Source organism: Colletes latitarsis, chromosome 5, assembly GCF_051014445.1.
Source record: "Colletes latitarsis isolate SP2378_abdomen chromosome 5, iyColLati1, whole genome shotgun sequence".
Taxonomy (NCBI): domain Eukaryota; kingdom Metazoa; phylum Arthropoda; class Insecta; order Hymenoptera; family Colletidae; genus Colletes; species Colletes latitarsis.
Window position 1 is genome coordinate 35,455,817 of NC_135138.1, and position 27,460 is coordinate 35,483,276.

At 28.2% G+C, this 27,460-nt stretch overlaps 7 protein-coding genes across 14 annotated transcripts in view; 3 read left to right on the forward strand and 4 right to left on the reverse strand.

The window, feature by feature from the left end:
• Positions 1 to 265: 265 nt before the first annotated feature.
• Smid (nuclear valosin-containing protein-like smid) lies at positions 266 to 5,930 on the forward strand. Its single transcript, XM_076764607.1, has 11 exons — positions 266 to 598; positions 1,141 to 1,362; positions 1,432 to 1,689; positions 1,851 to 2,162; positions 2,234 to 2,453; positions 2,541 to 2,823; positions 2,905 to 3,367; positions 3,486 to 3,653; positions 3,766 to 4,092; positions 4,172 to 4,396; positions 4,489 to 5,930. Exons 1-11 carry the CDS (start codon positions 422 to 424, stop codon positions 4,612 to 4,614), a joined length of 2,781 nt encoding a protein of 926 aa, XP_076620722.1. The 5' UTR covers positions 266 to 421; the 3' UTR covers positions 4,615 to 5,930.
• On the reverse strand, positions 5,321 to 8,587 carry LOC143341641 (aurora kinase C). Of its 5 annotated transcripts, none has more exons than XR_013079660.1 (5): positions 8,295 to 8,553; positions 7,311 to 7,889; positions 6,362 to 6,887; positions 6,080 to 6,235; positions 5,321 to 5,400 (listed from the first exon to the last, which is right to left on the reverse strand). XR_013079660.1 is itself a non-coding variant. In XM_076764616.1 (5 exons), exons 3-5 carry the CDS (start codon positions 7,865 to 7,867, stop codon positions 6,137 to 6,139), a joined length of 1,182 nt encoding a protein of 393 aa, XP_076620731.1. In that variant the 5' UTR covers positions 7,868 to 7,889; positions 8,295 to 8,384; positions 8,456 to 8,547; the 3' UTR covers positions 6,015 to 6,136. The 5 variants fall into 5 exon arrangements, 4 of the variants coding, with proteins under 4 accessions (XP_076620731.1, XP_076620732.1, XP_076620728.1 ...); XM_076764616.1 differs by lacking the exon at positions 5,321 to 5,400 and having other exon boundaries at positions 6,015 to 6,235; positions 8,295 to 8,384; positions 8,456 to 8,547; XM_076764617.1 differs by lacking the exon at positions 5,321 to 5,400 and having other exon boundaries at positions 6,015 to 6,235; positions 8,295 to 8,362; positions 8,438 to 8,504.
• Positions 8,588 to 8,878: 291 nt separating this feature from the next.
• On the reverse strand, positions 8,879 to 12,804 carry Fer1hch (ferritin 1 heavy chain). The gene is made up of 5 exons (XM_076765783.1): positions 12,513 to 12,804; positions 9,887 to 10,005; positions 9,641 to 9,802; positions 9,387 to 9,527; positions 8,879 to 9,300 (listed from the first exon to the last, which is right to left on the reverse strand). Exons 1-5 carry the CDS (start codon positions 12,580 to 12,582, stop codon positions 9,145 to 9,147), a joined length of 648 nt encoding a protein of 215 aa, XP_076621898.1. The 5' UTR covers positions 12,583 to 12,804; the 3' UTR covers positions 8,879 to 9,144.
• Positions 12,805 to 12,886: 82 nt separating this feature from the next.
• Positions 12,887 to 14,700, forward strand: Fer2lch (ferritin 2 light chain). Its single transcript, XM_076765781.1, has 4 exons — positions 12,887 to 12,970; positions 13,669 to 13,776; positions 13,853 to 14,130; positions 14,234 to 14,700. Exons 2-4 carry the CDS (start codon positions 13,674 to 13,676, stop codon positions 14,522 to 14,524), a joined length of 672 nt encoding a protein of 223 aa, XP_076621896.1. The 5' UTR covers positions 12,887 to 12,970; positions 13,669 to 13,673; the 3' UTR covers positions 14,525 to 14,700.
• A 1,195-nt stretch (positions 14,701 to 15,895) lies between these two features.
• Sl (small wing phospholipase C gamma 1) lies at positions 15,896 to 24,393 on the reverse strand. Of its 2 annotated transcripts, none has more exons than XM_076765759.1 (20): positions 24,138 to 24,393; positions 23,343 to 23,538; positions 22,315 to 22,464; positions 22,026 to 22,164; positions 21,710 to 21,872; positions 21,247 to 21,560; positions 20,969 to 21,175; positions 20,482 to 20,902; positions 20,099 to 20,410; positions 19,837 to 20,018; positions 19,560 to 19,737; positions 19,415 to 19,480; positions 19,135 to 19,326; positions 18,848 to 19,069; positions 18,554 to 18,760; positions 18,093 to 18,474; positions 17,888 to 18,027; positions 17,696 to 17,803; positions 16,989 to 17,070; positions 15,896 to 16,906 (listed from the first exon to the last, which is right to left on the reverse strand). In XM_076765759.1, exons 2-19 carry the CDS (start codon positions 23,515 to 23,517, stop codon positions 17,050 to 17,052), a joined length of 3,579 nt encoding a protein of 1,192 aa, XP_076621874.1. In that variant the 5' UTR covers positions 23,518 to 23,538; positions 24,138 to 24,393; the 3' UTR covers positions 15,896 to 16,906; positions 16,989 to 17,049. The 2 variants fall into 2 exon arrangements, with proteins under 2 accessions (XP_076621874.1, XP_076621875.1); XM_076765760.1 differs by lacking the exon at positions 24,138 to 24,393 and adding an exon at positions 22,980 to 23,099 and having other exon boundaries at positions 23,343 to 23,468.
• Positions 24,394 to 24,522: 129 nt separating this feature from the next.
• LOC143342175 (rac guanine nucleotide exchange factor JJ) lies at positions 24,523 to 27,106 on the reverse strand. Its single transcript, XM_076765776.1, has 8 exons — positions 26,621 to 27,106; positions 26,424 to 26,554; positions 26,141 to 26,362; positions 25,864 to 26,050; positions 25,355 to 25,767; positions 25,148 to 25,285; positions 24,875 to 25,039; positions 24,523 to 24,802 (listed from the first exon to the last, which is right to left on the reverse strand). The coding sequence occupies exons 1-8, from the start codon at positions 26,715 to 26,717 to the stop codon at positions 24,635 to 24,637; spliced, it is 1,521 nt and encodes a 506-aa protein (XP_076621891.1). The 5' UTR covers positions 26,718 to 27,106; the 3' UTR covers positions 24,523 to 24,634.
• Positions 27,107 to 27,182: 76 nt separating this feature from the next.
• Positions 27,183 to 27,460, forward strand: part of LOC143342174 (membralin) — a 61,031-nt gene continuing 60,753 nt past the window's right edge. For 2 of the 3 annotated variants that reach the window (XM_076765770.1, XM_076765772.1), the window contains exon 1: positions 27,185 to 27,322. The gene's annotated coding sequence lies outside the window, so the exon portion shown is untranslated. Of the gene's footprint in view, positions 27,323 to 27,460 lie in introns of all 3 variants that reach the window. The other variant, XM_076765773.1, reaches the window with a different exon arrangement.

The window sequence follows — 27,460 nt, forward strand, 5'->3', positions numbered from 1 at the left end:
AATTTGAAATACATCATATGAGACACCTTGTATAATATAGTAATATTTGATATAAAATAATATAAATACTTAAATGTTAATACAAATTTTGGTTGTAATTTGTATTTTATAATGTAATAGAATGTAGAATGTAAGTAATTACATTACACATAATAGTTTTCTATGATATACGACAAATTCAACAGACAATTTGTGCATACGTTCCACTCTACATTATTTTCTTTACTTCTAGCCTTTCAACATTGCTTGGCGAGGAAATCATTCCTGATATGTATGATGTGTTACACTCTTTCTTGTACCATAGTTCGAGAAATGAAATTGTGAATGAATATTAATACTTATATGATAACACGTGTTAGAAAGTGTAAAGTGATAGGATTAAAGATCTGATGGTCATTTGATTTGTATCAAAGTGGTGTTCATGACTTCTGACATAAGAAAAATGCAGAAGGTTGGGAAATTAAATTCATCGATTGATATTATTCCGTTACAAGGATCCAGTGGAGATTACAAATCGAAGACTATGAATAATAAACACAAACTCGATACTTCACATAGATTTCTTCGAGATCAGTTATTAATTTCGCGCGTGCAAACGGTAATTTATCAATTTTCTAACATTTAGATTTTCTTCACTCAACTATACTTATAAAACCGACACATCTGTGATGCGCATTTTGCGCGGTAAATGTTCGTTTGATACTTATAAGCAGCGCAAACAACCGTAGATGCTATTTAAAACGATTATTAAATGTTTGTGTCGTAACACACGTAGCGTACATGAAATGCGTATATTTATGAGGATAAAATACAAAATAAAACTTAGTAGAATTATTTAAAATATTATTTTAAATATGGAATGTCAAAGTAAATGTAAATAAAATAATAGCTTATTAATATTTACTATTTGAAGACATATTTTATCTAGTTTTGGTATAAAGTTTAATTGTATTAATTTACATTAAATGTTTTGTATTTTAATTCTTTGGTTGCTATCAATACCTATAGGCACTCAATCAATCAGTTGATTGTATGCTTTAAACACCTATGAGTATTTAATGTGTAAATATACATGATGCACGAAAAACTTTTGCACACATTGTGTAAACTTATGAATAATTGGTTTTTTGTATTTTATAGTACATGCATGAAAATGAAAGTAAAGTCTACATCGATGTCAATGAAATGGCAGATGCTCTACAAAAAAAATATCGAGATTATCGTATTAAAAAACGGGGTCCCTTTAGAGCTTTAGTACGCACAGCATACGATGAACTTACAGAGATGTTTGCAAACAAGTATTGTTCCAGAGATTGGTCTGCTTGTGATGATGAGGATGATGAAGAGGAAGTTGATGTTGAAGTATTTACATACATATTATTTGAATATTATTTATAACAGCAACTTTTAAAAGAAATTTATTGTTTTTAGTCAGATCCTCGAAATACCATGTTAGGTGGTATGTTGTTAAAAATGTATAAAAAGTCACAAAACAAACAAAATGGAAATTCTAGTGATAAAGAACTGATAGACATTAGTAGTGACGATGATGTAAGTAAGGTGGAGTCAAATTCTTGTAATAAGGCAAATGAATCAGAGGTTACAGAAAAAGATTTACAAGACTTACCAGGTCCATCTTCACGAACAGAAAAGCCAGAAGCTGTTAAAGAAAGTGAAGAACCAAAAATAGTAAATCTTAATCTTTTTTTTATTTTTCCTGGGTTTTTGAAATTTATTATCATTTAAAACTTAATGATAACAAATATCAAAAATACAATAAAACAGGAAAAGTACAAAATTACAGTATGTAATGTATAAACACAATACATCATTTAATTTCATGTTTGTAGCCTGTAAAAGAAACTCGACCGGTTACAACAACAGCAGAACAATTCGCCAGAAAACGACAACGTGATAAAGATACTGATAACAGTCAATTTGTATTCGTTAAAAAAGTTAAAGGAGTACCTGTCTCTGATCCAAAAGTTACATTTTCAAACATAGGCGGATGCGATAAAATTTTAAAAACAGTATGTAAATTACTTGCACATATGAAGCATCCAGAAATTTTTAAACAACTGGGTATATCACCACCGAGAGGATTTTTACTGCATGGTCCACCTGGATGTGGAAAGACATTACTAGGACATGCTATTGCAGGAGTAAGATCTTATTATAATCATAAATATGTTTTACTTTTTATATAATTACTAATTTTTTACCTTGAAACTAGGAATTGGGAATACCTTTATTGAAGGTAGCAGCACCTGAACTAGTGGCTGGAGTGTCAGGCGAAAGTGAAGCACGAATTAGAGAATTATTCGAGCAAGCACTTGCGCTTTCACCTTGTGTAATTTTCTTGGATGAAATTGATGCTGTAGCACCACATAGAGCTACTGCTCAGAGAGAAATGGAAAGGAGAATTGTTGCGCAATTATTATCGTGTTTGGATGGTAAATTATTATTCTTATTACATTACACAAAATATATTAATTTTCAATTTAATTTTGAAAAAAAAAGAATAACGTTTTATTCAACAGAATTAAGTTTAAAGGAAAATGGTATTGGAGTATTAGTACTGGGAGCGACAAATCGACCTGATTCATTAGATCCAGCATTGAGAAGAGCTGGTCGTTTCGATCATGAAGTGTGTCTTGGAATACCAGATAGAGATGCAAGAACAAACATTTTAACTGTGCACACAGAAAAAGTAGCACTTGCTCCTAATGTCAGTCTATCTACAATAGCTTCACTTACACCAGGTTTCGTTGGTGCCGATTTAGTTGCATTAATTAGAGAAGCGGCTATGGCAGCAGTGGATAGGTAATTTCATTCAAATATTTTAAGTATACTTAAAGAATAATTTATTCAGTATGGTGAATTGCATTGTTTTGTTGTTACTAGGATACTCGAAGACTTAAATAAATCAGAACCGAATACTAAATCATCGCAAACAATAGAAATTAATAATGACACTGAAAAAGAATCACAAAACTTTGAAAACTCTGGAAATTTAGTTGAAGAAGTAACTATTGAGTCACCTACCTCAGATCAATGTAATGTTTCTAAATTAAATAAGATGAGCAATCTGGAAAGTCCACAAGCGACAAGTTTACAAGAGATGGATGTACAAGAAAATTCAAAGTCTCCAGATTTAACAGGATTGCTTACCTGGTTACGTAATGATCCACCAATTCCGTCAGAACGACTAACAAATTTATGTATCGAACACAGTGATTTTGAAACTGCTCTTCGCGTTATTCAACCATCAGCCAAAAGAGAAGGTTTTGCAACTGTACCTGATGTAACATGGGACGATGTTGGCTCTTTACGAGATATTAGGGAGGAATTACAAATGGCTATATTAGTAAGTATATTTGCATTTGTTAAATGATTTTGAATTATTTTATAATATTTAAACATGTAAATGAAAAGAATACTTTTTTTTTACGTTCTATTTTGTTTTGTATTATCTAACATTCTAGGCTCCTGTTCGACATTTCGAACATTTTACAGCCTTAGGATTAACAGCATCCACTGGAGTGTTATTATGTGGACCGCCTGGATGCGGTAAAACATTATTAGCCAAAGCTATTGCGAATGAAGCTGGTATTAATTTTATTTCTGTTAAAGGACCAGAACTTTTGAATATGGTAATTCTATTTATTAAGTTGAATATACATAACATTGTGATGTGTTATAACTTATTATTAGTTTAAATTGAGTATAATATAATTATTGGATATTTTATTTTTTTTATTTTAGTATGTTGGTGAAAGTGAAAAAGCAGTTCGACAATGTTTTCTCCGAGCCCGAAATTCTGCACCTTGTGTTATATTTTTTGACGAATTGGATGCCTTATGTCCAAGACGATCAGAAGGTGATAACTCTGCTACTTCGCGTGTTGTTAATCAAATGCTTACAGAAATGGATGGAGTAGAAGGACGTCAAGGAGTATTTTTAATGGCTGCGAGCAATAGACCTGATATTATCGATCCAGCAGTACTGCGACCAGGAAGATTAGATAAAATTTTATATGTTGATCTGCCTACTGCAACAGATCGTGTCGATATTTTAAGAGCACTGACAAAGGTACCCTGTAATTCAATTATTAATCGCATAAATATTTTTAAAGAGTTTGGTTTTTTCATGAAAAAATTGATATTCATAGAATGCAACTAAACCAAAATTAGCTGCAGATGTAAACCTTGAGCAAATAGGGTATAACAATAAGTGCGATGGTTACACCGGAGCAGATTTAGCAGCTTTAATCAGAGAAGCTGGTACAGAAGCATTAAGAGAATTATTGGATATACATTATACAGGTCAACCAGAGATCTCTATGCGGCATATTGTATCTGCGTTTGATAAAATAAGGCCGTCCGTACAAGAGAAAGTAAGCATTTTCATTTATCGTTAATAAAACTGAATGTGCTTTTTTATCTATGAATGGAGATACCTTATCTAATAACACATTGCAACTTATAGGATATAAAACATTATGAAAAACTGAAGAAATTATATTCGATTAAAAAAAAATCTGATGATACACCTATGGAAACTCCAACAGATGCAGTTATAGTAGATGTAGTTATGGAACCTATGGAAACGTGAAATAAAAGTACTAAGTATCTATATAAAAATCTTCCATTACAAAATATTCTAAACTGATAATGATGAATCTGAAGTAAGAAATATACACTATTTGCCTTGACTTTATTTTTGTAGTTGTGATATCGTGTTCATGTTTGATGAACGAAAATGTAGTTGTACACCCGAAGTTGGTGATTCGTATTGTTAGAGAAAAAAGTTACTGGTTATGGCATCAACCATCATTCCTACTCGAAAGAGATGGAGTTTTGGTTGGTAATGAAACAGATAGACTTCTTTCTCACAGCATGAATCATTGTTCCAGAGTATAATATTAGGTCTTGGTTTATTGTTTGAAACTAAAAGCTAAAACTAATGTATACTTCTTTATTTTTTAAATACTGAGAATTGTGCTAAACAAGTTGTTTTAGTAATTTTTCATATCTATATACATTTATATCCAGTTAAAAAGAATTTTTATAAAGTTAAATAAAATTTACGTTTGATATATACTTGAGTAATTTAAGAGGTTCTGCCACTTTAACGGCGACAAAACAAAGAGTATATTTACTATCTTTTTTTTTTTTAACAATACTATATACTTCATCGAAATTAATACTTTAGTATGAATAAAATGTATAATAAGCTCTAAAATGAAATCTTTTATACGTAAATTAGATGTGAGTAAGCAAAATAACATTAATTTCATCAACAACATATACGGTATTTTGACGGTTTTGTTTCCGACTCCAACAGTGTTTGAAAATCCAAATTTGGGTAATATTATTATTGTTGAATATATTCTGTATCCTATAATAGACAGAATATTATTAATTAAAAATATTGTAGAAATTACGGCATTTAAAACAAAATAGATCTTTTGTTTTACCAAATATGTTTTTTTTTTATATTTTGTACTTTTTTAATCTACGCTTAATCGTCTCGTATTAAAATATAAATGCAATATTACAACAACGCGTATACGGTCAATAATATTATCAATGCAGACACAATTATTGACCGTGTGCGATTGATATTGACGATTAAGAAACGATTAAATGTTTTAAATGCAGAAATGATTATTCGGATATTGATATTATTCAAAATTAGTGTATTAAACGTTTTTTTTATGAATTACATTTGTTCATTTCAAACGATTGTCCTTTATTTATAGTGTGTAATCAAGTTCTCTTACCATTCACATTTCAATTTATTATAAATGAATTACAAAAATTTAGTTTTGTATTAAAATTTGTCAAATTTAATATACTATAAAGACTGATTACATGAATTTTAATTTAGAAAATAACGTTAAATATCCATTAAATATAGTCAAAATTATTAATGTAATGTATAGCCTAAAGAATGTATATATAGTAGATACTTATTCCACACATACAATACAAATATTAAGAAAATATAAAGAATATTTATAATTGCTTTTTTGTTTAATTTTTTTTTTTTATAATAAATGCAATTGTAGTCATACCGTAATGTTCCTTTTATGTAAAACACAGTATAGTAATTATTAAAACGTACTAATTCATCATTGAACATGTGGTTCTGTAGTTCGATTTTTTACAATCCATGGATGTTTTAATACATCCTCTAATGGTAGCCTTCGATCTGGTTCAACAACTAATAACTGAAAAGAAAGAAATTGGAAATCAACAAGTGTTTAAATGTTTTCGTTTAATGATATTAATGTTTGTTAACTTGTTTATTTTCATTCAAATGAAAGTTTTAAAAAAAAAGAGGAAAAACGGCTCACCCTAGATATTAAATTTCTAGCACCTTCACTAACAAAGTCTGGCAACTTATACTGGGCTTTCTTGATTTTTACATATGTCTCTTCATAAGTTTTAGCTAAGAATGGTGGGGTACCAACTAAACACTCATAACAAAGAACACCAAGCCCCCATAAATCCACAGTATGATCATGTGTTTTTCCAAGAACCATTTCAGGTGGCAAATAATCTAAAGTGCCACATAACGTATTTCTCCTAGAAGAAGGAGCATGAACAGACCATCCAAAATCTGCCATTTTCAATTCACCCTTTATTCCAAGTAATAAATTTTCAGGTTTGATATCACGATGTATGACACTTTTACTGTGACAATATTTTAAGGCATCTGCTAATTGAGATATATAAGTTGCTGTTCTAATTTCATCAAAACGTTTTTCTGGTTGGGCATTTAACTCTTGAAATAATTCTCCATTTGGGGCATATTCCAGAATTAAGTAGACTCTTTTGTCATCGTGGAAATAGCCATACATTTTTAAAATATTTGGATGTCTGTATTTAAAAGACAATCAATTATGTAATGTTTTAATTTAATTTATGTTATAATTAATCAAATGTACTGTTATTGTTGTTTGGTGTATAATAACAGTATTAGAATTTTGCAATTAAGTTATTGAAATAAACATTATTAAACATGGAATAAAATATAATAATATAGAGGTTTTTATTTTCAATAGTGGATAAAATTCAACCCTATGAGCAATAAGTTTGCTCTTGGTACTGTTACAGACTAAATTAATGGAAGGTCACTCATACTGTGTAAGCATAATTTAAATAGGAGCAATGACTCTGTTGTTTCTATATCAGAAAAATTGATTGAATGCAAACATGGCTCAGTAAATTTCACATTACTAATATTTTCATAACAAAAGCATTTAATATTGGAAGTATATTATAAAATTAATGAAATGTTACCTTAAATGTGTCTGAATTTCTATTTCTCTTCTAACTTGATGTTCTACATCAGCTTTATCTATCTGTTTTTTAAATAACACTTTCATAGCAATAATGAATTTTGATTTTTTCTCTCTAGCTAAATAAACATTTCCAAACTTTCCTTTTCCTAATGGACGTCCAATATCAAAATCTGATAAAACCCATTTTTTTTCACTCTGATTTTTATTTTTTACATTATTCTGTTCTTTGCTTTTTTCAACATTTAGGTTCTTATCATCTCTATTTTCTTTATCATTATCATCATTAGTTTTATTCTGCACTATTGGTTTAGAAACTAAAGGTAATTTTGGTGGTGGCATCAATTCTGTAGACTTTTTTTTACTGTTTTCGTCTTGCTTATTCTTTTTCAAATAAATATTACAGTGACTTGTGGCACTTTCTATATTCTCAGTATTATTTAATGTATTTTCACTCAATACAGGTGACACTTTAGATATATTTAGTTGTTTCAAATTGTTACACACTTGTGAAATTACTTGTTGTGGTTGAGGATTTGTTATTTTGTTCTTTAGCATTGCTGTTATCTCAAGGTATTATCTATAATTAAGAAAAATAAAAATAACATGCAAAAATGCATTTGCTGATTACTAATTGATTCAGAATTTAAACAATTTAGTACCTAATTCTGTATGATTTTTACTTATGAGTTTATAAAATTTTTGTTAGTATACGAATTTTGTGTGTATGTACCTTACTATAAAACATATTTTTGTATTTTATGGCAAAGGATTTTATATAATAAAAATTTCGAATTTATTTAAAAAATATATGCATTTAAGTCTTGTCCACTTTTATCAAACAAATGACTTTACTTCCGAAACTATTAATTGTACAGAGTTCGTCTTTTCTTGTTTTAACCGCAATAAATTTGACTTTTAAATATACATTTGTTTAAGATATATTAATTTATAACAAATATTATGAAGAAATTAACTTTCTTACCTGGAATGTTGCACGTTGCAATTTTTAGCAATCAAGCGGTCGATTTGGTGTGGAATAACCAAGAAACTCTTTATGGGAATAAATATACTTCTTGTTAGATACTTGTTACATATACAAGTAAAAATAATAAATTAAATAGTTACGTCAAAAGCAGAAATTACAATTCTTGCCAGAAATGGATTACCTCGTCTGTTTCAAAATAACGAATTTGCTTGCTTTCTTGTAATTGGTGGAAGTTAGTGTGTTAAATCCAATGCAGTGTAGCCAATTTGGCATAATTCAGTGCATCAGTGTATTGACGGCGACACTACTAACGACGAATATCCTTAGCAACTAAAAGAGTCATGGGGAAAGCCGACATATTCTACCGCACGAGCCATATTACGTGAGCTCGGCACTTCCTCCTCTTTTAAAAAAAAATAATTACTTGGCATCTTTTAAATTTCGTCGAAAAATTTCAGCACTTACTCGAATTTTTTTCTCAAAAGTGCGTAAGATTTTGGGGGTATGTCTATTCACCAAAAATTTCTAACGAAATTGTACTATAAATACAATAGTCCAACTGTTGAACAATCAATTTACACTTTTTATATAAATCTTAAAATATTTATTTCATTTAGTATGAGTAACATATTTATTACAGATTAACAAACATTTGTAAATAGGGTTCCCTGTTTGTCTATATACTCTATATTACAGACCATATTTAGAAAAATATTCTATATGAAATAAAATTTATTTTTATATCAAAGTATAATTAAACCAAACAAAAAGTTAAACATTTTATTCTAAATATGGCCATAATTTCATATACATTTATTGGGATAAGATTTTGTTCATCAAATACAAATTACAATTCATTTTTTAAAAGTTTCTCATCAAATAGGTATTCTCCTAATGATCCATGTGTTGTCATCATTTTACCCAATGTTGAAATTTTTCCAGCAAGATCACGTTGTCCTTTGTATTGTTCCTCTAAGAATTCTCCAGTGAGGTAGTCTACCAGCTGGAGTTAAATAATTCATTAATTATAATTTAATAAATTTGAAACATTAATACCAATATATACATATGTACAAATAGTTTAATTACATGATAATCATTGAAGTTGACGGATTTTGGACTTTCGCATGTTATAATAATGTCACGAATACTACGTGTGACTTGAGCTTCCAAATTAAGAGCATCTGTAAGAGCTTCAACACCACTTTTCCAATCTTCACGTTTTGGTTTCTGAAAGTGATGTATATGTGTGCATATATTCTTAATTTACTGAATTACAATCATGTATTTTGTAAATAGAAACAGAATTACATAATAATTTCAAAATTATTTTATATACATACCAGGGGAAATTTCAAAAGTTTGCTAACATCATTTGTAAGCTGACCACGCATCAACAGATATTCAATGACTTTTATTGCATGTTCTCTTTCTTCAGTAGCAGAATCAAAAAAGAATTTACTAAAACCAGGACGATTGACTGTGTCACGTGCAAAATGGGCACCCTATTATAAGGTGTAGTATGTATAAATATAACTTTTTTTACAAAAAATAATATGAAATAATGAAAACAATAAATACATAATTACCATTGCAAGATATGTCATAGCAGCTTCAATTTCAATTTTAACCTGAGACTCTAAAATTTTTGAGCATGGGTCGACCATATCTAACCATAACTTTGGTACATCTGCAGGCTTAAGTGTACCTACAAATACAAATAGGTAATAGTATTTATTGATAATAAGAAGTTGAATAAAATATAGTTTGTTACAAAAAAAAATATTTTAATTGCACAATCCAAACAAATAAATGTAAACACTTAAAAATATAACAAGGATTTTCTTCTACAAAATGTACACTGCTTGAAATATTTATTTATATATTAGGATAAATTACATATCTTAAATGTGTCAACATACATTTATAAAATAGTATGGATTTGTATTGCAATTTAATTTATTAAAGATCTTATTACAATTTCAAAGAATAATAAAATAATCTATTGTTGAGTTAATCAGTTTATCAGTTATAACGAAAATATTTGCTGGAGATAAGATTATATTCTTATATCTCTCATAATTACAAAAGCATGTAGAACTAGATTACTTCAATTATCATTATTTTTTTAGCACTTCATTTCCTTTGTTATCTCCAGTTCCCCTACAATATAATACACTTATACTCAATGCATGGATTTATAATTTTTGTACAATTCAATATTACTAATTTAAATACTAATAAATACGTTATAATTAATTTAAAAAGCAAATGCAAAAATTATTTATAATATTGGTAATAATAATAAGATTAATCATTATTGAATTTTAAATAGAAATCCATAGTGAAACAATATGAGCACAAATTACTGATACACAGTGATTTCATTTGAGTTATCTGACTTCCCAGAATAGTGAAGAACACGTATACATTCAATATGGACTTTAGAACATGCTGTAATCAATACGTGCATATTGTCATGTGAAGCTTATCAAATGATATTACTTTGAAAACAAGATTGCCAATAATGACCAATAATTAATACGTTCCAGAATTTCATTATCTCATACAAAATAACTAGACCATTCTGTAATTTAGAAATACTGAATCAAATCATTTTAATGAGAAAGTATTCATAAAAAATGTACAATTTCTAGCACTAATGTATTTCCTACAAAACATAATTATCAAATTTAAATAATTGCACATATTGATAAAATTTAATTTAGCTGAATTTCATACTATAAGTTTTTATTAGAAATTTTTTTATAATGTGAAATAAACTTATTAATACATTAATTAGTAAGACAAAAGTAATTGAATATGATTATTTTATTCTAAATTAATATTCATTGGTAACTTTAATAATAAATTTTCATTAATGATGTTTTGCTGCAAATTATCCTCATTTATATTGTATACTTAATGAAGTTATAATGTTTTATAAGGTCAAAAGATTATTAAAAACATTGATGGTGTCATATGATATATGAAACTTTTATAGACACAAGTATTGGTAATACAAATATGCATCACCAAAAACCATTTTAATCTTTATAGAACAAATCAGCTAGTCATTTAACTATGTAAAATTCACAAAAGGACTAATAATAACATCATTGTACAGATTGCATCATATGTTTATTCATTTGCACAGCTTGCAGAGTGACGAATATCTGATAATGTGTATAAATATGAGTAATAATATAAGGAAAAAAACATAAAATCAAGTGGTGACTAATAAGTATACAGTTTCTGGAACAAAGGATGCATCATTGCTGATAAATTGTGCAAATAATATTATGAACTTAAGAAACAAAAGAATAATGTCTTTGTTTTTCACTGGAATCAACAAGTAATAAGCTGTTAAAGATTAAATTTATATTTATGTAGAACTTTGTATAATAATAAAGGTTTGAGGTTTCAAAATACAAATAAAAATAGTTATTCAATATTTTTTGTGCACATGGATGGATATATGAAAAAAACTGTGATATATATAATGTTCTATTAATGGAATGTGAAAAAAACTTTAACAATATTAATGATAATAAGTTACTATTATTTGTTGTTCGAATTATGCTTTTTAGTTGTAATGATACTATTTGAAATTTATATAATAATTGATATTTTATCAGTTAAAAATGCAAAAAGATTATTTAACACTATTTCTAGTATGGATTTATGCAAACTTATTTCAATCAAAAGGTGTCAGAAGACACCTTTGTATTTGAATACAAGTAACTATAGAAATAATTGTTATTTTTAATATCACATTACTCATGTAAAATGATTAAATTTATAAAATAATTTCAAGGTAAAATTTTGAAAGGTAACACCTTTGATAGAAATAGTGTTAACATGTCTTCAATAAATAAAATCACTAGTATAAAAAAATAACACGTCTACAAAAAATAATCTATGGTTAAGTTTACGCGTTGTACAATGATCAAATTAAATTGTAATGCTATTTTGTAATAGTGTTAAATTCTAATTTAAAGAGTTTAACATTAGTAAATGATTCATACCTGCATGTTTGGTAAATTTTCAAGAAACACAAAATGGGCTTTTCAAGGATATACGTCGTTCTCAGAAACGGAAAGGATACAGGATAATGGAATCTATCGGGAAGTACATTAACCTTAATCGATATTTATACACAAAAATATTATAGAAACAAAAAAATATGTATAAAGTTTAAAATGATAAGCTTACATTTAAGTCCATCTCCTAGAGCTCCGCTGACGTAAAGGAAGGCAACGAGAAAGAAGTAAAGCAGCTTCATTGTTGATTGCTTTCGGAGGTTATAGTTGAAAAAATCGCAAGAATACTTATTATTACTTGTTTTGGGAGCAACCTTTATACGCACTGGTATAGAAGGCTGCTTTTACTGAAGCTAGATAAGAGAACGTACGTGAACTAAACACGATGTACGGCCATCGATCATTTAATAATTGGCCAACAAATGCGCACCATTCGTACTTTAGTCGATGGGGAGTAACTGGAATGGAATTTTATATTCCCTTCCTACTACGCGTGCGCTCTACTATCACCTGACTATGACTGTGTGAATCTCAGTAGAACTACCAACGAAGTCAGTGTTCATTGTTGGAAGAACGTCGAAGCGAGAGTATTCACGTTGTTCCCTTTAAACGAGTACATCGTTTGAACAGGTATGTAACATGAACAATTTAATTTCGCTGTTCATTACGACGCAGTTATATGAATTCAATATGTAAATAGAATATAATCCCAGTACATGTGTACTATTTTTTTTTGTTTTTCACTCTATAAATAAGGGTACTGCGCATTTCGATACATCAACGACGTTATCACTGTACAGTGCCTAGTATCTATAGAAGCATAAATTTTTTTCCAATGTAGGTAGACGTCACATCTATAGATTATACTTAAATCAATGATTTATTTTGGATCTTAGGTTATGCTGTATTAGCGTTAATTCGATTAGTAATTAAGCTATTGTGCGTTATTTTCTATACCAATTTTCCTTTTCATCTGGTGTTAGTGTATCACCCTTCTATCAACCTTTTTTAATTAAAAGTATAACTACTGCATTCATATCTATGTAATATTAATGTATATTTTTTATACTTTTAGTTATACTTGCTTTACAAAGTGTATCAAAATTGATTTATTATTAAATTTTTATATTATAATGTTCCTTACAAAACAATGTTGTATACAAATTTAAATATATTTATACTTATATTTCCAATGAGTTGAATTTAATTAGATGTTAATAATTCTAAAGAGTAATTTTATATTGTTAATTCTTTGTGTGTATTATTTTAATAATTTACCCATACAAATGTTATGTATGTTTTATCCTTTTTGTTACTTAAAATTTCAGAAAATATGTTGTTCTTTGGAGTATTGTCTATTCTTTTGGCAGTTGCTTCTGCTGAATTCTGTTATAGTGATGTGGAAGGAGCATGTAGTACAAAGCTCACATCAAATGGTACAAAAATATGGAATATTTAAAAAATTATTAGTCTGATAGTAATTTATAAATTGAGTAATATTTGTACTTTTAGACGGGGCATTGATTCCAAATTGTAATGCAAAATATGGAGCTATTGATGCGCTTCAAGCTGATCTTCAATCATATGTAAATGCTAATATAGAGTCTAGTTTTGAGTTTCTATTAATGTCAAGTTATTTTGGAAATTTTGAGGCTCAACGCGAAGGATTCAGAAAGTTATATCGTAAACATTCTGACAAAACATGGGAAGATGCAATTGATTTAATGAAATATATTACTAAACGTGGTGGTAGAATGAACTTCAATCAGTTACCACGTTTCAAAAAATCTGTAAGTAGATTTGTGTTTTTCGTAATTATATAATTTTCTAACATAAAAATTTAATTTATTTAATTAATGATAATTTTGGCTATTTTATTATATTTTTTCTCAGGCAAAAGAAAGCAGAGTATTAGAATTGAATGAACTTAACAGCTTAGCTAAGGCACTTGATACTCAAAAACAACTTGCAGAGGAAGCAATACGTATTCATGGTCAGGCACATCCTCACAATAAGCATGATGCAAGTGTTGCTCATTATATTGAGGAACAATTCTTTGAATCACAGACAGGGCATGTACGAGATTTATCAGGCTATACAAATGTTTTGAAGAATTTATTAACTGAACGCGATCCATCTGTATCTATATTCTTGTTTGATGAAATTCTTAAGAAGAGTTTGTAAATTGTTTGCAACCAAAGTTAAAGAAAGAACATAAAATTTTACATTTATTATTATTAAAATATTACAAAAAAGTATATTTCTTTCTTAGTTATGTAAAGTTCTACATGTAGAGTTAATTAATATACTGTATAATGTTTTTTGACATCTTTCATACAATAAAGTGTATAATTTAGTAATTGTTTCCTTTCGTTCTCATGTCAATATAATAAATATAAATTAAACGCATACTTAAAATTGAATTACTAAAAAAAATTTATCACGAAAAAACTGATATCCAATTAAAAAATAAAGATGGACAACATTCAAAATAGTTACAGAGTTTCAATTTATTTAAATTAGTTAACAAAACTTCAAAAATATCTTTCTGAAAATAGAGTATCTAGAATTAAAAAAATAGCATATTAAATTTCAATTATTTTGTAATAAATTGAATGTATAATAAAATACCATAATGAAGCATTAGCACACAGTATTTTATTTTTATCTTTTATTTTTATACATTGGTACTGTATATTACATTTAACACATTCACTACCATGCATCATATCTATGACGCACCAATTCTCGCGAGAGTCCAACGTCACATTATATGTGATAGCGATGATCGTCTATTTTATATTTGTAAAAAATAACTGAAGTATGAACTATCGGTCATTGTTGCATTATGTGGGACACCACATTAAAAATATTTAGTTGACCTATTTAATATATTTCATTTATACATAATTTAAAGCATGTACTACAAATGTAGCATGATCTGTAATGGACAGTTTTCGAACTGAATGGTGGTAATGAACATCTTAACCATTTGAGTACCAAAGAGCACATTTTTAATATCACACATTCTTTTTATGTCTTAATTCAAGATTAAATTTTAATATTTGAAAATAATTTCTGTCAGACAGTTATATTATTTAATTACTGCTTCCTAGAATTAAAAAGTAAATATATTGCTGCACTTGGCACTCTGCATATTCTTGGACTGTCTGTAGCACTCAAACAGTTCATTGTATCTACTATACATATATCTATATTTTTTTTCTAGATATGCTTGTAGTAATAGAACAGTTTATCATTTCAATTACACACATGATTATAGAAGATGAGTGTACAATAATTGTCATTGCTATTTTCTTAGATGAATAATGCGTAATAACATTTCTAAGCCAATAACTTTAAAAAAAAGGCACATTAAATAGGTATTGTTAGATAAATCTAACATGCTCTTATAAAAAAAGAATAATTATTTAAATAGCTTTTTGTTTATTAATAAATGTATAATTTGTTCAAATTTGTTAAAATCAAAGTAAATTAAAATTTAATTAATTATGATGCAATCAATAAGTAATGTGCCTAATAAAATATAATACATTAAATCATACAATACATTTTTATTATCACTTTTAAACAAGCAACTTATTTCTAATTATACAAATTTGCACTAATTATAACATTAATAAACATGGACTTAATTTGTGAAAAATAAAATCTATAATTTTATACAAGAATATAGAAAAATGTAAAATAATATTCCTATGTTTTATGTTTGTAAAAAATAGTTCTATAATTTTTTTGTACCATTCTATTGATGGACAAAAATATATGTAGTTTTTGTGATATATAATATAAAAGCATATTTATATTGTTTCTTAAAGTAAAATTAACATCTCGTAATTTTTCTGTGTATCATATTGTCGAGCTACTAACTATTTATTTTTGAAATAATAAATAAATACTATTAACGTGAAAACAATATTTCAAGAACTGTAAAAGAATTAAAAGCGTATTTTGTATATTAATTAATTCAGTCTAAAATATATTATAGTATAAAACTTTGCTGTTTTCGTAACTTCAATATAATATAAATGAAGATATATTTTGTCATGCTACTGCCTAATCTGTTATTTTCTACACTTTAACAAATTCAAAAATGGTTATACTAAATCACATTGCTTTTTTATAAGTTATTTATCTTTTCGGATGCAAATGATCTAAGTGAACTATATACTAAGTAATAGATACATACTTTTGGATATTTTTCGCAATAATTTGCAACAATATGCCATATACAACTTTTGCAATATTAACTAGTCATTTTTTAATGAGACATTATTGTATTTTTCATATCTAACTTTTTTTAAATATATCTCTTCCACTCTATTCAATACTGTAACAACTACTCTATTATTTTTCTTTGATACTATACATATATAATAATAATAATATTCCTAAATTATCTCTGTAATTAGATACAAAGATAAGTATATTTGTTTTTGTAATCATAAATTTCAATTTGAAAGATAATCTTTGTAGATAACCAGTCTTGATGTTTTATGTAAGCTTCTAATCAAAATATTTCATCTAGTGATATTTATGCTAAACCTGAATAATGGAATTTTTATTATGCAATACTGAATGATTAAATAATATTTAATTTATAAGTACAATTTATTAAATTTCTTACCTTTTCTCAATTCTAATGTGCATTAAACAGTTCAAGGCTCGTACGTAATTTACCATTGGTTTTATAAATTATGCGAATGTGACTAAAATAAACAATTTTGTATAAAGTAATACATATCTAATTATACAGGATGTTACCAAACGGGTGGTACCCGTGGGGCAGGGGGTGATTCTATGTGCGAAAATAAATCGAAAAATAAATCGATAATCGAGTTTGAAAATTGTTTCGAGCCCGTGCGTAGCATGATTATTTCGTTTGGTACTTTCGTATTTCGTATTCGTTTTTAGCAATACGGCTACCGGTTACTCTTATTATCAGTCTGTTTGTATCGATCAAATTGTGACGATCGTAAATACGTTGACATGGTGAAAGTGTTAAAGAGTTTATAATGGAAGTGTAACAGCAGAAGCTAAGTATTACAGGCAACCATTTTCAAATCGTCGCCATCCAGACGAAAGGGCGATACACAAAATGGAGCAGAGAGCAAGTGAGTGCCGTTTATTTCATAATTACCATAAATTACCATAAACTTATTATCTACACATTTTCAAACTCGCTTTTCTCGTAAACGAAATTTGAAACGGAAAAGTATTATTCCTTTTTCTCGATATATTTTCACACGTAAAATCACCCTCTGCCCGATGGTATTGCCCATCCGATACCACTCTGTATAATGGAATTGAATTGTAATTTAATTTTATACTTACGCCTGAAGATGTAATTCGAAGATGTATTAATAACGATGCAAGCTCAAGATCTTCACTGTAATTATTTTTTAATGGAACGCTCCTATAGCCTGATCGTAAGCATCGGACCTAAATGTACAGATATGTCCAGGAAAATGTAGTATGCAATTAGGAATTTAAAAAGTGTAGCGAGTTTTTGTAGTTAATACGTACGGGATAAGTAGCTTGTCCAATAAAATTACTATCACCAAACATATCTTCATCCTGCACAATGAATCGTATGAATGCAAAGTATGGATTGGTAACTTCGAAATCAGTAGATTCATTCCATATAGGATTAAATCCATTATCAGCTATAATTGTAATACGATTATTATATAATTGTCAAAGTAAGGAACACATCAATTATCTTACTTACGTATTGTTTTGGTTGTTATTTTCGTGCTACTATCAAAATCAGCCCCCACAATTTCAATTTCAACAAAAGGACTGGCTATGCCTCTCCCTGATCTAATTAAATGTCTAGCACCAATAATTTTTAAATTAAATTTAACAGGCTCTAATCCTTGTAAGCAACTTTTATCATATGGATTAAAATCATCTTTAAACATAAATTCAGGTTTCAATATATAACCACAATTGCCATTTTCTCTGAACTTTGCTTGATTGAGCTGCATTGACTTATCTCCAGTTTGATAATTTAATGCTACCATTTGGCAGCCAGAATTCCACATTGGCACAGGATTATAATTTGACGAATCGATACGTTGTCCTTTTGGGTATACTCTGCTAAATTGAACCTTTAACATCGTAATTTTAGATTACTAGAAATTTCTCTTTGCAAATATAATTAATGGCATTGATCCTCTATTGCTTTACCTGATGATACTTTATGAAAAATTTGTTTTCTTGTTGACACATAAGTTTCTCAGCTTTAGTCTCGGGAAAGCTACTCATTTCAGTGAATACAAAACCTTTTGTCTTTATTCGCTCTAAATTAAATGCCACTGACCTACAATAAACTATTAAATTTGACATTTCTTTTGCTATTCTCCATGCACGTTCCATCTCTTTATGTTGATTTTCCTGAAAAAAGAAATGTAACATGTAATTAATCTATTGAATTCATTGTTCGTTTGATAATTATTTAAGTGTACGAAATTTCATGTTTACCCTGACACTAGCATTTTGAGCAGTTTCTTTAATGCTTGCCATCCATTCTAATGCAGTATCTTTACAAGGAGTTGCCACTTCAAATACTGAACACATACTAGGATTTTGTATTCTTAATATCCATTCTAGTCCAGGTCTTCCACCTACCCTTAATTCAACAACAGCACCCATAATATCTAGTGAGCCTTTTTGTAGACTACCAAACATCATGAAATCTGCCGACTAAAAGTAATAATAATATTGACATTAACTATACTGAAAATCAATGCAATATGAAGTAGACTTACATCTTCCTGATTGTCTTGAGGTTCTATTTCTTCTACATAATTAGCAGGAAACCAATGTTGTTTTTTACCACCATAATCTCCTCGCCACCAGCCACCACTTTGTCGATGCACGTTTGTTACTATAGCATGTTTTACCAATGTTAATTCATCTTCTCTCCTTGCTTTATAATCATAAATTGCTTTTACAGTCACCTTTAAAATAAATTGAAAGTGTAATATGTCATGTTTCTGATAAATAATTATTGTAGTACTGTTTACTGTTATTATTGTAATAACTTACTTTTGATGTAAAACTTGTGGGATCCATATAGCCAGGAATACCATAAACAGAGCCATCATCTGTATCCTGAATATGAAAAGATAATTCAATAACTCAACAAGAAAAACCATTCATTAAACGAAAGCATCGACAATATATTACATACCAATCCCATTCTTCTAATAAAATCTTGATTTACAGGATGGCTCAATTTTATTTTTTTATATAATGGGTGTCTTTCATAATAATTAACTAATTCAACCAAGCTTTCAAACTGTATAGTACCAATAGTATATAAACGTCCTTCTTGTTTGATTCTACAATGCTTAATTTTCTTCTCTGCTCTGAAACCAAATGAAAACATTACAACATAACTTATAACGCAATAGTATTAGATATTATCATTTTATATTGCACTTTAGTAGTATTTTAAAATATTTTACCTAAATGAAATAGCATAAGAATTGCTTTCTTTTTCACTGGGTCTTACTAAAAATGCTCCGTCTGTAGGAATGCGTTTCAACATTTCCTCGGCTAAACTTCGGGTACAGTCAACGTGCCACCATTCTTTCTCCTCGTGTTTATTTGGTTGCGGGACAGGTTCTTGAAGCGTGATTAAAAATTCCTATTTCATTTTTTAGATTAGTCAATGAAATAACTATATAACTTAGAAATAATAAAGTACTATATCTTCTTTACACTTACTTGACTTCTTAAGGGATGATTACGATAATGTGTAATTAGGCTGTATAAACTGTCAAAGCAATTTGTGTCAATAAGGTAATATCGTGTTTGACCCATTTCTTGCTTGAGTTTAATACGACAATGATTTACTTTGCCTTTACGCCAAAAGGAAAGACAATAATCTCCCACAAATGTGACGCATTGTCGGACTAAAAAAGTACCATCACCAAGATGAGAGTAACGTCGTAACAGTTCCTCTGCTTCTTCTCTTCCTCTTGCCAATTTACCATGAAACCATTTTTCTCCAAAGTGTAATTCATCATTGGGTACACCCTATATCACAATCAGTAATAGACTTTATCTCAGTAATAGTCATTTAAAATAAATATATTGTATATACATACATCTGTTGGCCGCCGAGCTATACCTTCTTCATCGTCATCATGTTCAATCTCTTGATTTCTAGAAAATGTATCCGTATAGAATAACTTTTGTTGAGTGAGCACAAAAAAATGAGGATTCCACTCTCTATCAACGGGGTCTTCAAGATAAAGAATACCATTCTTTACTGTGTTTCTCAGATCCATCTCTTGCCTGCTTTCATCGCTTCTAATGAGAAACGATGTTTCGTCAACACCATCCGGTAATTTTTTATGTTTCAATATAATTTTTCTTCTCAATGCATGTGGTGACGGCAAAGAAGTTTCATTTTTATCTACAGGCTGAATCAACAGCATATCACCAAATACCTCTTGCATTGTAACTGCCATTTTACGTTGCTGAGGTAGGGTGCAATTATCCTCAATAGATAGAATGACGGGATAACTATGTAAAAAATATATTCATTTTTTGCTTTCTAAAATAAAATATTAGATATTTATTTATACTTACTCGGATGTAGCAAATGCATGCTCTTTAATAGTTTTAATAACATCCAAAAATTTTATTTTTGTGGTAAGTGTATGACCATGAAAAATAAATGGCATCCCATCTGGTCCATCCCAACAATCAAGCTCTATACATCTACATCCAGTTCTTAATGCACGTACATAAGCCTGGCAACTACTTTCACTGCTAATTTGATCTCCCATTAGATACCTATAATAATATTTGTTTAATTAATACACTCGTTTTGAGTATAAGTCACCGTCGGCAAGGAATATGCTTACGTATTATGCGATGAAGCAATCCAATAATGTGATAGAGATTTGTTCATGTCTTGATATATTCGAGAATATTTTGTATCCCAAACAGAATTTTGTTTTGAAAACAAAAAATCGATAAATTCAGAAAATGTAAAATGTGGTTCTTGTACATCTCTTTGGGGATCTTGTAAATAGTCTCTAATAAAACAAGAAACTTCTACTTCATTATTTCCTAAAGGATCTTGTTGTTCAATTGTTAAGAAATTTTGAAAATCGTGAACAGTAACAACTGGTCCTGTTGTAGAATAATTGAGCAATGTATTCCAATCTGTGAAATCCTGTGAAAGTAAAATTATAATGTACATAGCAATTATATATATGAGTTTTCGTGTGTGTGTGTGGGGGGAGGGGGACCGTGCATACAACATTGCATATGTAAATTTATAACGAAAAATACACATAGTAACATCAATAATCAAAAACTTACATTTTGATCAAACATAAGTTTATGGTAAAGTATAACAAAGTCATCAAAACCAAGTTCATTTCTATTTCTTGTATCTATTTCTTGAAAGAGTTCCCGAAGTCGATTTGTTGCCACTTTACAATTAATTCTAGGCAAAAATGCTTTTACATCTTTCACAGTCACCCTGTGAATGTAAATTATTAAATTAGAAGTGTGTAAATTAAAAAACTTAAGACATCCATAAATATATTAATAATGTTAATAATAATAAAAAAAAAGTATATACAAATTATATAAGGAATCTAAAGCTATGAGTGAAGAATTATAAATTTTTTACGTTTCTCTTGAATTTTCCATTGCATAAAACTCTTTTCTTAGCCATCTTTCAACTTGTAAAGGATATGGAGCTTTTATAGTATCTTGAACTAAACGACGTAACCCTTTTACCCAAAGTTCACATTCTTTTTCACTAAGGGCTGAAATAAATACATAGAAGCAGGTGCATGCAAAAACATACTTTAAGAAAAATTTTGTGTCTTTTAATATAAAAATATAAATGTATAATATTAAAAGGAAATATTAAAATAGTTACAGGTCCAATAGTTAAACCATGAAAATATATTTACCAGAAATTGAAAGTGTTTTAAGTCGAAATTCAGAACCATAATATATAACAAAACATCTCAGATTTTCGATTCTTTTTGCATCTTCTGGCCATTTTTCAAAGTCTTTAGAATGTTTTCCAACCTTAATTTCTTTGATTTCTCTTATTTCAACTAAAATCAGAAGGAATAAAATCTTCTTTAATAGATCTTATACATTTGTAATGCATTTAACAATGCATTATTTTATATATACCTATATATGTATAAATATTATATATTAAAATAATATACAAAAGTAATGCTTTAAGTATTAAGTGTTTCAAAAAACAGAAAATACTTTTCTTTTTTAAGTACTTTCTGATTCATATGTTATGTATTAATGTTCTGCTGTAATATATAAAATCAGTGAAAAGAAGTTTCTTTTTAAATTAAAGACCCATGATATCCATTAGGGCTGATTCAATATATCAACAGTATCCATGGGCACATTTGTTTGTAGACCAAAAATGAAGGAAATGTCCACTAAGTTACATATAAGAATATTTAATGTAGTATTGTCAAATTACTAAATTATCCAGTCAGAAACAAATATAATTTAATTCTACATTGAACACAAATGTGTGTGCAAAATCTTATTAAATGAAATTTATTAACTGACTTAGATTGTATCTTTATCATAAACTCACCCATATACACTATTCACAAGGACCTTTCCTTCAGGTTTTTGACCTATAACTAGTATCCTCAGATAATATTTTGCCCATTTTTGCTGTAGATATATCTTCATAACCATGCAAAATGTGTGCCTAGAATATTAGGTGGAATTTTATTTCAACAGTATCAAATTAATATATGCAAATTTAATAAGTACTATCATGTTGGAGATGTAGAGATATAGATATATTAACATTTCTATTATTACTTAATTGATCTTCATTTAATGTATAATAATAGATAAATAAAAATATTTGCTTCCTCTTAAGCATGTAACAATGTTAAATTATTAGAGATCTTGCTATAATTTTGTTTAAGGAATGAACTATTTTTACCTGAACCATCAAAAGGTTTAAATGTTGCACTTCTTGCCCATACAATTTGTCTGGTTTCTCTTCTTATCATAAGAGTCTTTTTTTCTGGTCTTTTCCTTGAAAAAAATTTTGTTACCACAGTCCCCCTTTCTAGTTGACTGATGATTTGTTCCATTTCAGGTATTATACCATTCATATTTAAAATATTCTATTTATGCTATAATGAATGGATATATTTTATTTAAGTAACATATATGTATATAGTTTGTATATTAAAGAGCATTATAAAACTACAAGTGCTTGAGAAGAATTAAAATTCTTAAAGTAATTAAATTTCAACAGAAAAATGTTTATATAGGCTTTGGTTGAACTTTACTAAAGGGAACTATTTATATTTATATATTGTATTCATTTACTATTACTTGTTATTATTACATTACATGTAGTGTTTGCCATGTGCATGTTTCTGTAGTATAAAAATCTTACTAATGCCTTCTATAGATTCTCTTTAAATACAGTATATTTTTATTATGCGGAATAATTTTATTAGAATACATAAACATAACCTATCACAAAATTCATGAAGTATACAATATCGTGTATACTTCAACTAATATATTTAAAAACTAAAAACATTTTTTCAACATATCAATAAGAAAAGTATGTATACAAAATGTGATTTTTTAAAAAACGCAGCTCCTTTTTTAATTGTGAAATTCTAAAAGATGTATTTGTCGTGTTCTTGATTATTTATCTTTCCTACGAACTCGTGATATTTTTTTATATCTTTTGTTAAATATTAAAAATGTATCCTACCTGTATCAGAAATGGTATTTTATTAATTATATGATAAACAATTTGATTTCCTTATCATTTGTAGGTATTGGTCATGGCTATGTCATGATCAGTGTGACCAGATTTGGCATAATTAAATACATCGACGTCGACACTAGAAACGACGAACTTCCTTAACGTCTAACGCAGTAATGGAAAAAGTCGACATACCCTACCGCACAGAACGATTTTTATCACTTCACGTAATTAAGGAACAACTTTCCAATTAGTCTTGAAATTTCTACATATTCTACACCAAAGTACGCGTTGTTTGCCTTTTGAAACATTAAAATCCTTCAATCCGATCAGAAGTTATGATGTTTGAAACGTACGCATGATCTTTCAGGAAAGCATTTCTAACCTCAGATTATATTTTTGGTAAAGAATTTTTTTTAAAAATTCGTTTATGATTTTTAGTAATTTTGTTTGTTTACACCAACAACTTTATTGCCATAACTTATTACATTAATTGAATTGTGCTATCTAAATTTGAAAAATTCTTTTAAAGATGATCCAATAGATGAAAAGAATTCACTGATAGATTTAAATGTTGATGAGGTTTCTTGATTAAAGTTTGAAGAAGGAATAGGAGATAAACATGACGTTGTGTTCTCTGTATAATATACATTTTCTTTCCCTGTAATATTCTGTGAAAAAGTGTGCATAAATCAATGCAATATCTACCCTGAATAATTTTACAATTAAATACTTGAACTTACATAGTTCATGTTTTGTACACAGGATTCAACGTATTCGGAATTGTTACTAGTTCTTAATTTTTTCAATTTTTTGAATAATACAAAGCAATTACTTTCCGGTTGTACATCCGCATCTGCTTCTCTGTCCTTTTTGAGATACATAATTCTTGATGCATCCAGATTAACCTATTAATTGAACAAATATGATCTAGTTATGTATCTAGATCTTTCATTCTACATTTTGTTTATTAAAATAAAAAGTATGATTTTATAGGTCAAAAACTACTGTATCACCTCAGTTTCTTCATTTGATCTTTTTCTTTTGCCAGCATTCGTTGATATATTTTCAGATTGAAAGAGATTAAGATTATTATGTCTTAATGGTTTCCTTGAACTACTATCCTTTCGCAAGGTTTGCCTGCACTCTGCATACTAAAATAATAAAACAAATAGTATGAATTATATTACATAAAATATTTGAATAGGAATGCTGTTTAATACCTTTTTTATAGAATTTTGTATTACTTCTATCCATAAATTGCTATCATCTTTCTCCGAATAAAGTAGCAGCGTTTCATTTAAACAAGTAACGCGAAACAGTCCACCGCTTAAAACACATTCGACCTTGCATTTATTTAACGGTAAAACACAACATAAAGTTAATGAATTTTCCGGATCGCCTTTGCAATATAGTAAAGTATCACTTAGAAGAACAAAATATCTTCTATATGCAGAATTTCCTCGTCTTGACACTCTCATTAATGCTCCCTGTTTAATAAATCTCCTACCAGGTTTTACCAAATTAATTGGATTTACAATACATTTTTGTAGCTTCAATAATTTTTGTGCTTCTTCATGTTGTTCAATTAAAGTATTTATATGCCTTGCTGCTTTTTCAACTTCTACTAAACACACTATAAATACAATTAATTTATTTTGCACATATTATTATTATAACTTAAACAACATTTTTACATGGGAAATAGTTTGAATTCTTACTTTACAGTTACCTTGCAAAAGATTATATTCCTTATGTTTATTAGGTGTATGTTGCAAGACTTCTTGTAAGAGTAACTTATATCTAGGCACTCTTTGTATTGGTGTAATTAATAATGAAGGTAATTTTCTACCAACTTCAGGTCTTGATTCTTGTTTACTAATAAAATCTTTGAATGCACAGTTGCTTTCTTGATTTGTCTGAAAAATAAATTTTTTATATACAGAGTGTTGATAAATAAAAACATTCTTGATAGATTTTAACAGAGAAATTTTTAAATAATAAGATACCTGTAACAAGGATAAAACTTGTTCATAATCATAAGCATACACAGAATATAACTTAAAAAATGGAGCAAGTTTGTAAAATGCACCAGCTATATTTTGTGGATCTTCTTTTAGTTCCTTTACTAATTCTCCACTAACATTGTATAATGTTTTTATATTTTCAGACAGCGTTGAAAGTAAAATGTGATCTAATAGTTTCCTTTTAAACATAGGTTGTATAAAGTACTGAAAAAAGTAATAATTTTGTTTAAATAGTCAAATAGATATGAAGACAAGTAAAACATACCTCCATTAATATTTCTAATTGTCGTAAATAAGTAACTTCTGTTGTTAAGATTTCTTGAATGGCTTGATATCTTAAATCTTTTTCCTTTTCTTCTAAATATCTTTGATTACTTTCATTTAAACTGTTAAGAACTATAACAAAAATAATGAAATATTATATATAAAAATTAATCAACACAAAGATACTTTTAATCATACCTTTCATACGGTTCCGAGTGCTCAAAACATTTCTATTATTTATAATTGTTTTTAATTCAAAACTCAGCGGAGTTTGCGGTGATCTTGGTGAATTCATAATTCTCAATAATACTGTCAAACTTTAAAAAATTATATTTAATTCATTTCAATGTGCACTCGAATATGAATTATCGTTGAAAGTACATAAGAATATATAGTACTTTTGAGAATGCTTTACTATTATATTAAAATAATGGTCCTTTAATAATAAATACATCAGTTAAAATTCAAAACTTTGTGGTGTATGTTTTGTCGTGTGTACGATGTAAGTACGTAGTGAGTTTTGTCGTTTAAACATATTTTACAGTTTACTTCGGCTTCAAATTACTGTATCAATAGAGAAATACAAATGATCAAATTGTTTTATTGGTCCATCGATAATAAAACACCAATAAAAATCAGTAATAGATAGAAACTTTTAGAAATAGTGTATTTTTCGATTATTCTCGTATTATGTTGGCAACGTTATAGGGTTAGGAACTAGTATATACGTGTTGTAGAATATCAAAACACATGATGATGAAGTGACAATTTGACGAGCATCGAATTTGTTAATACTTACAATCTGTATTTTTACGAATCTGTTATTATCCGTAGTGACATGCAGAAGAATAGTTTTGTTGGAAATACAGCGTTATATTTATTGTTCAGATCTTAAACAAGGTACGATATGGTTGATTTGTGTGTGAAAATTTTACCAGCGGTTCGTATGTTATCTGTAAAATGTCACGTTCGGGTTATAACGATTTATTCGAAAAGAAATATACGCATTGTAAAATACAGGATGAATAATATTATTTA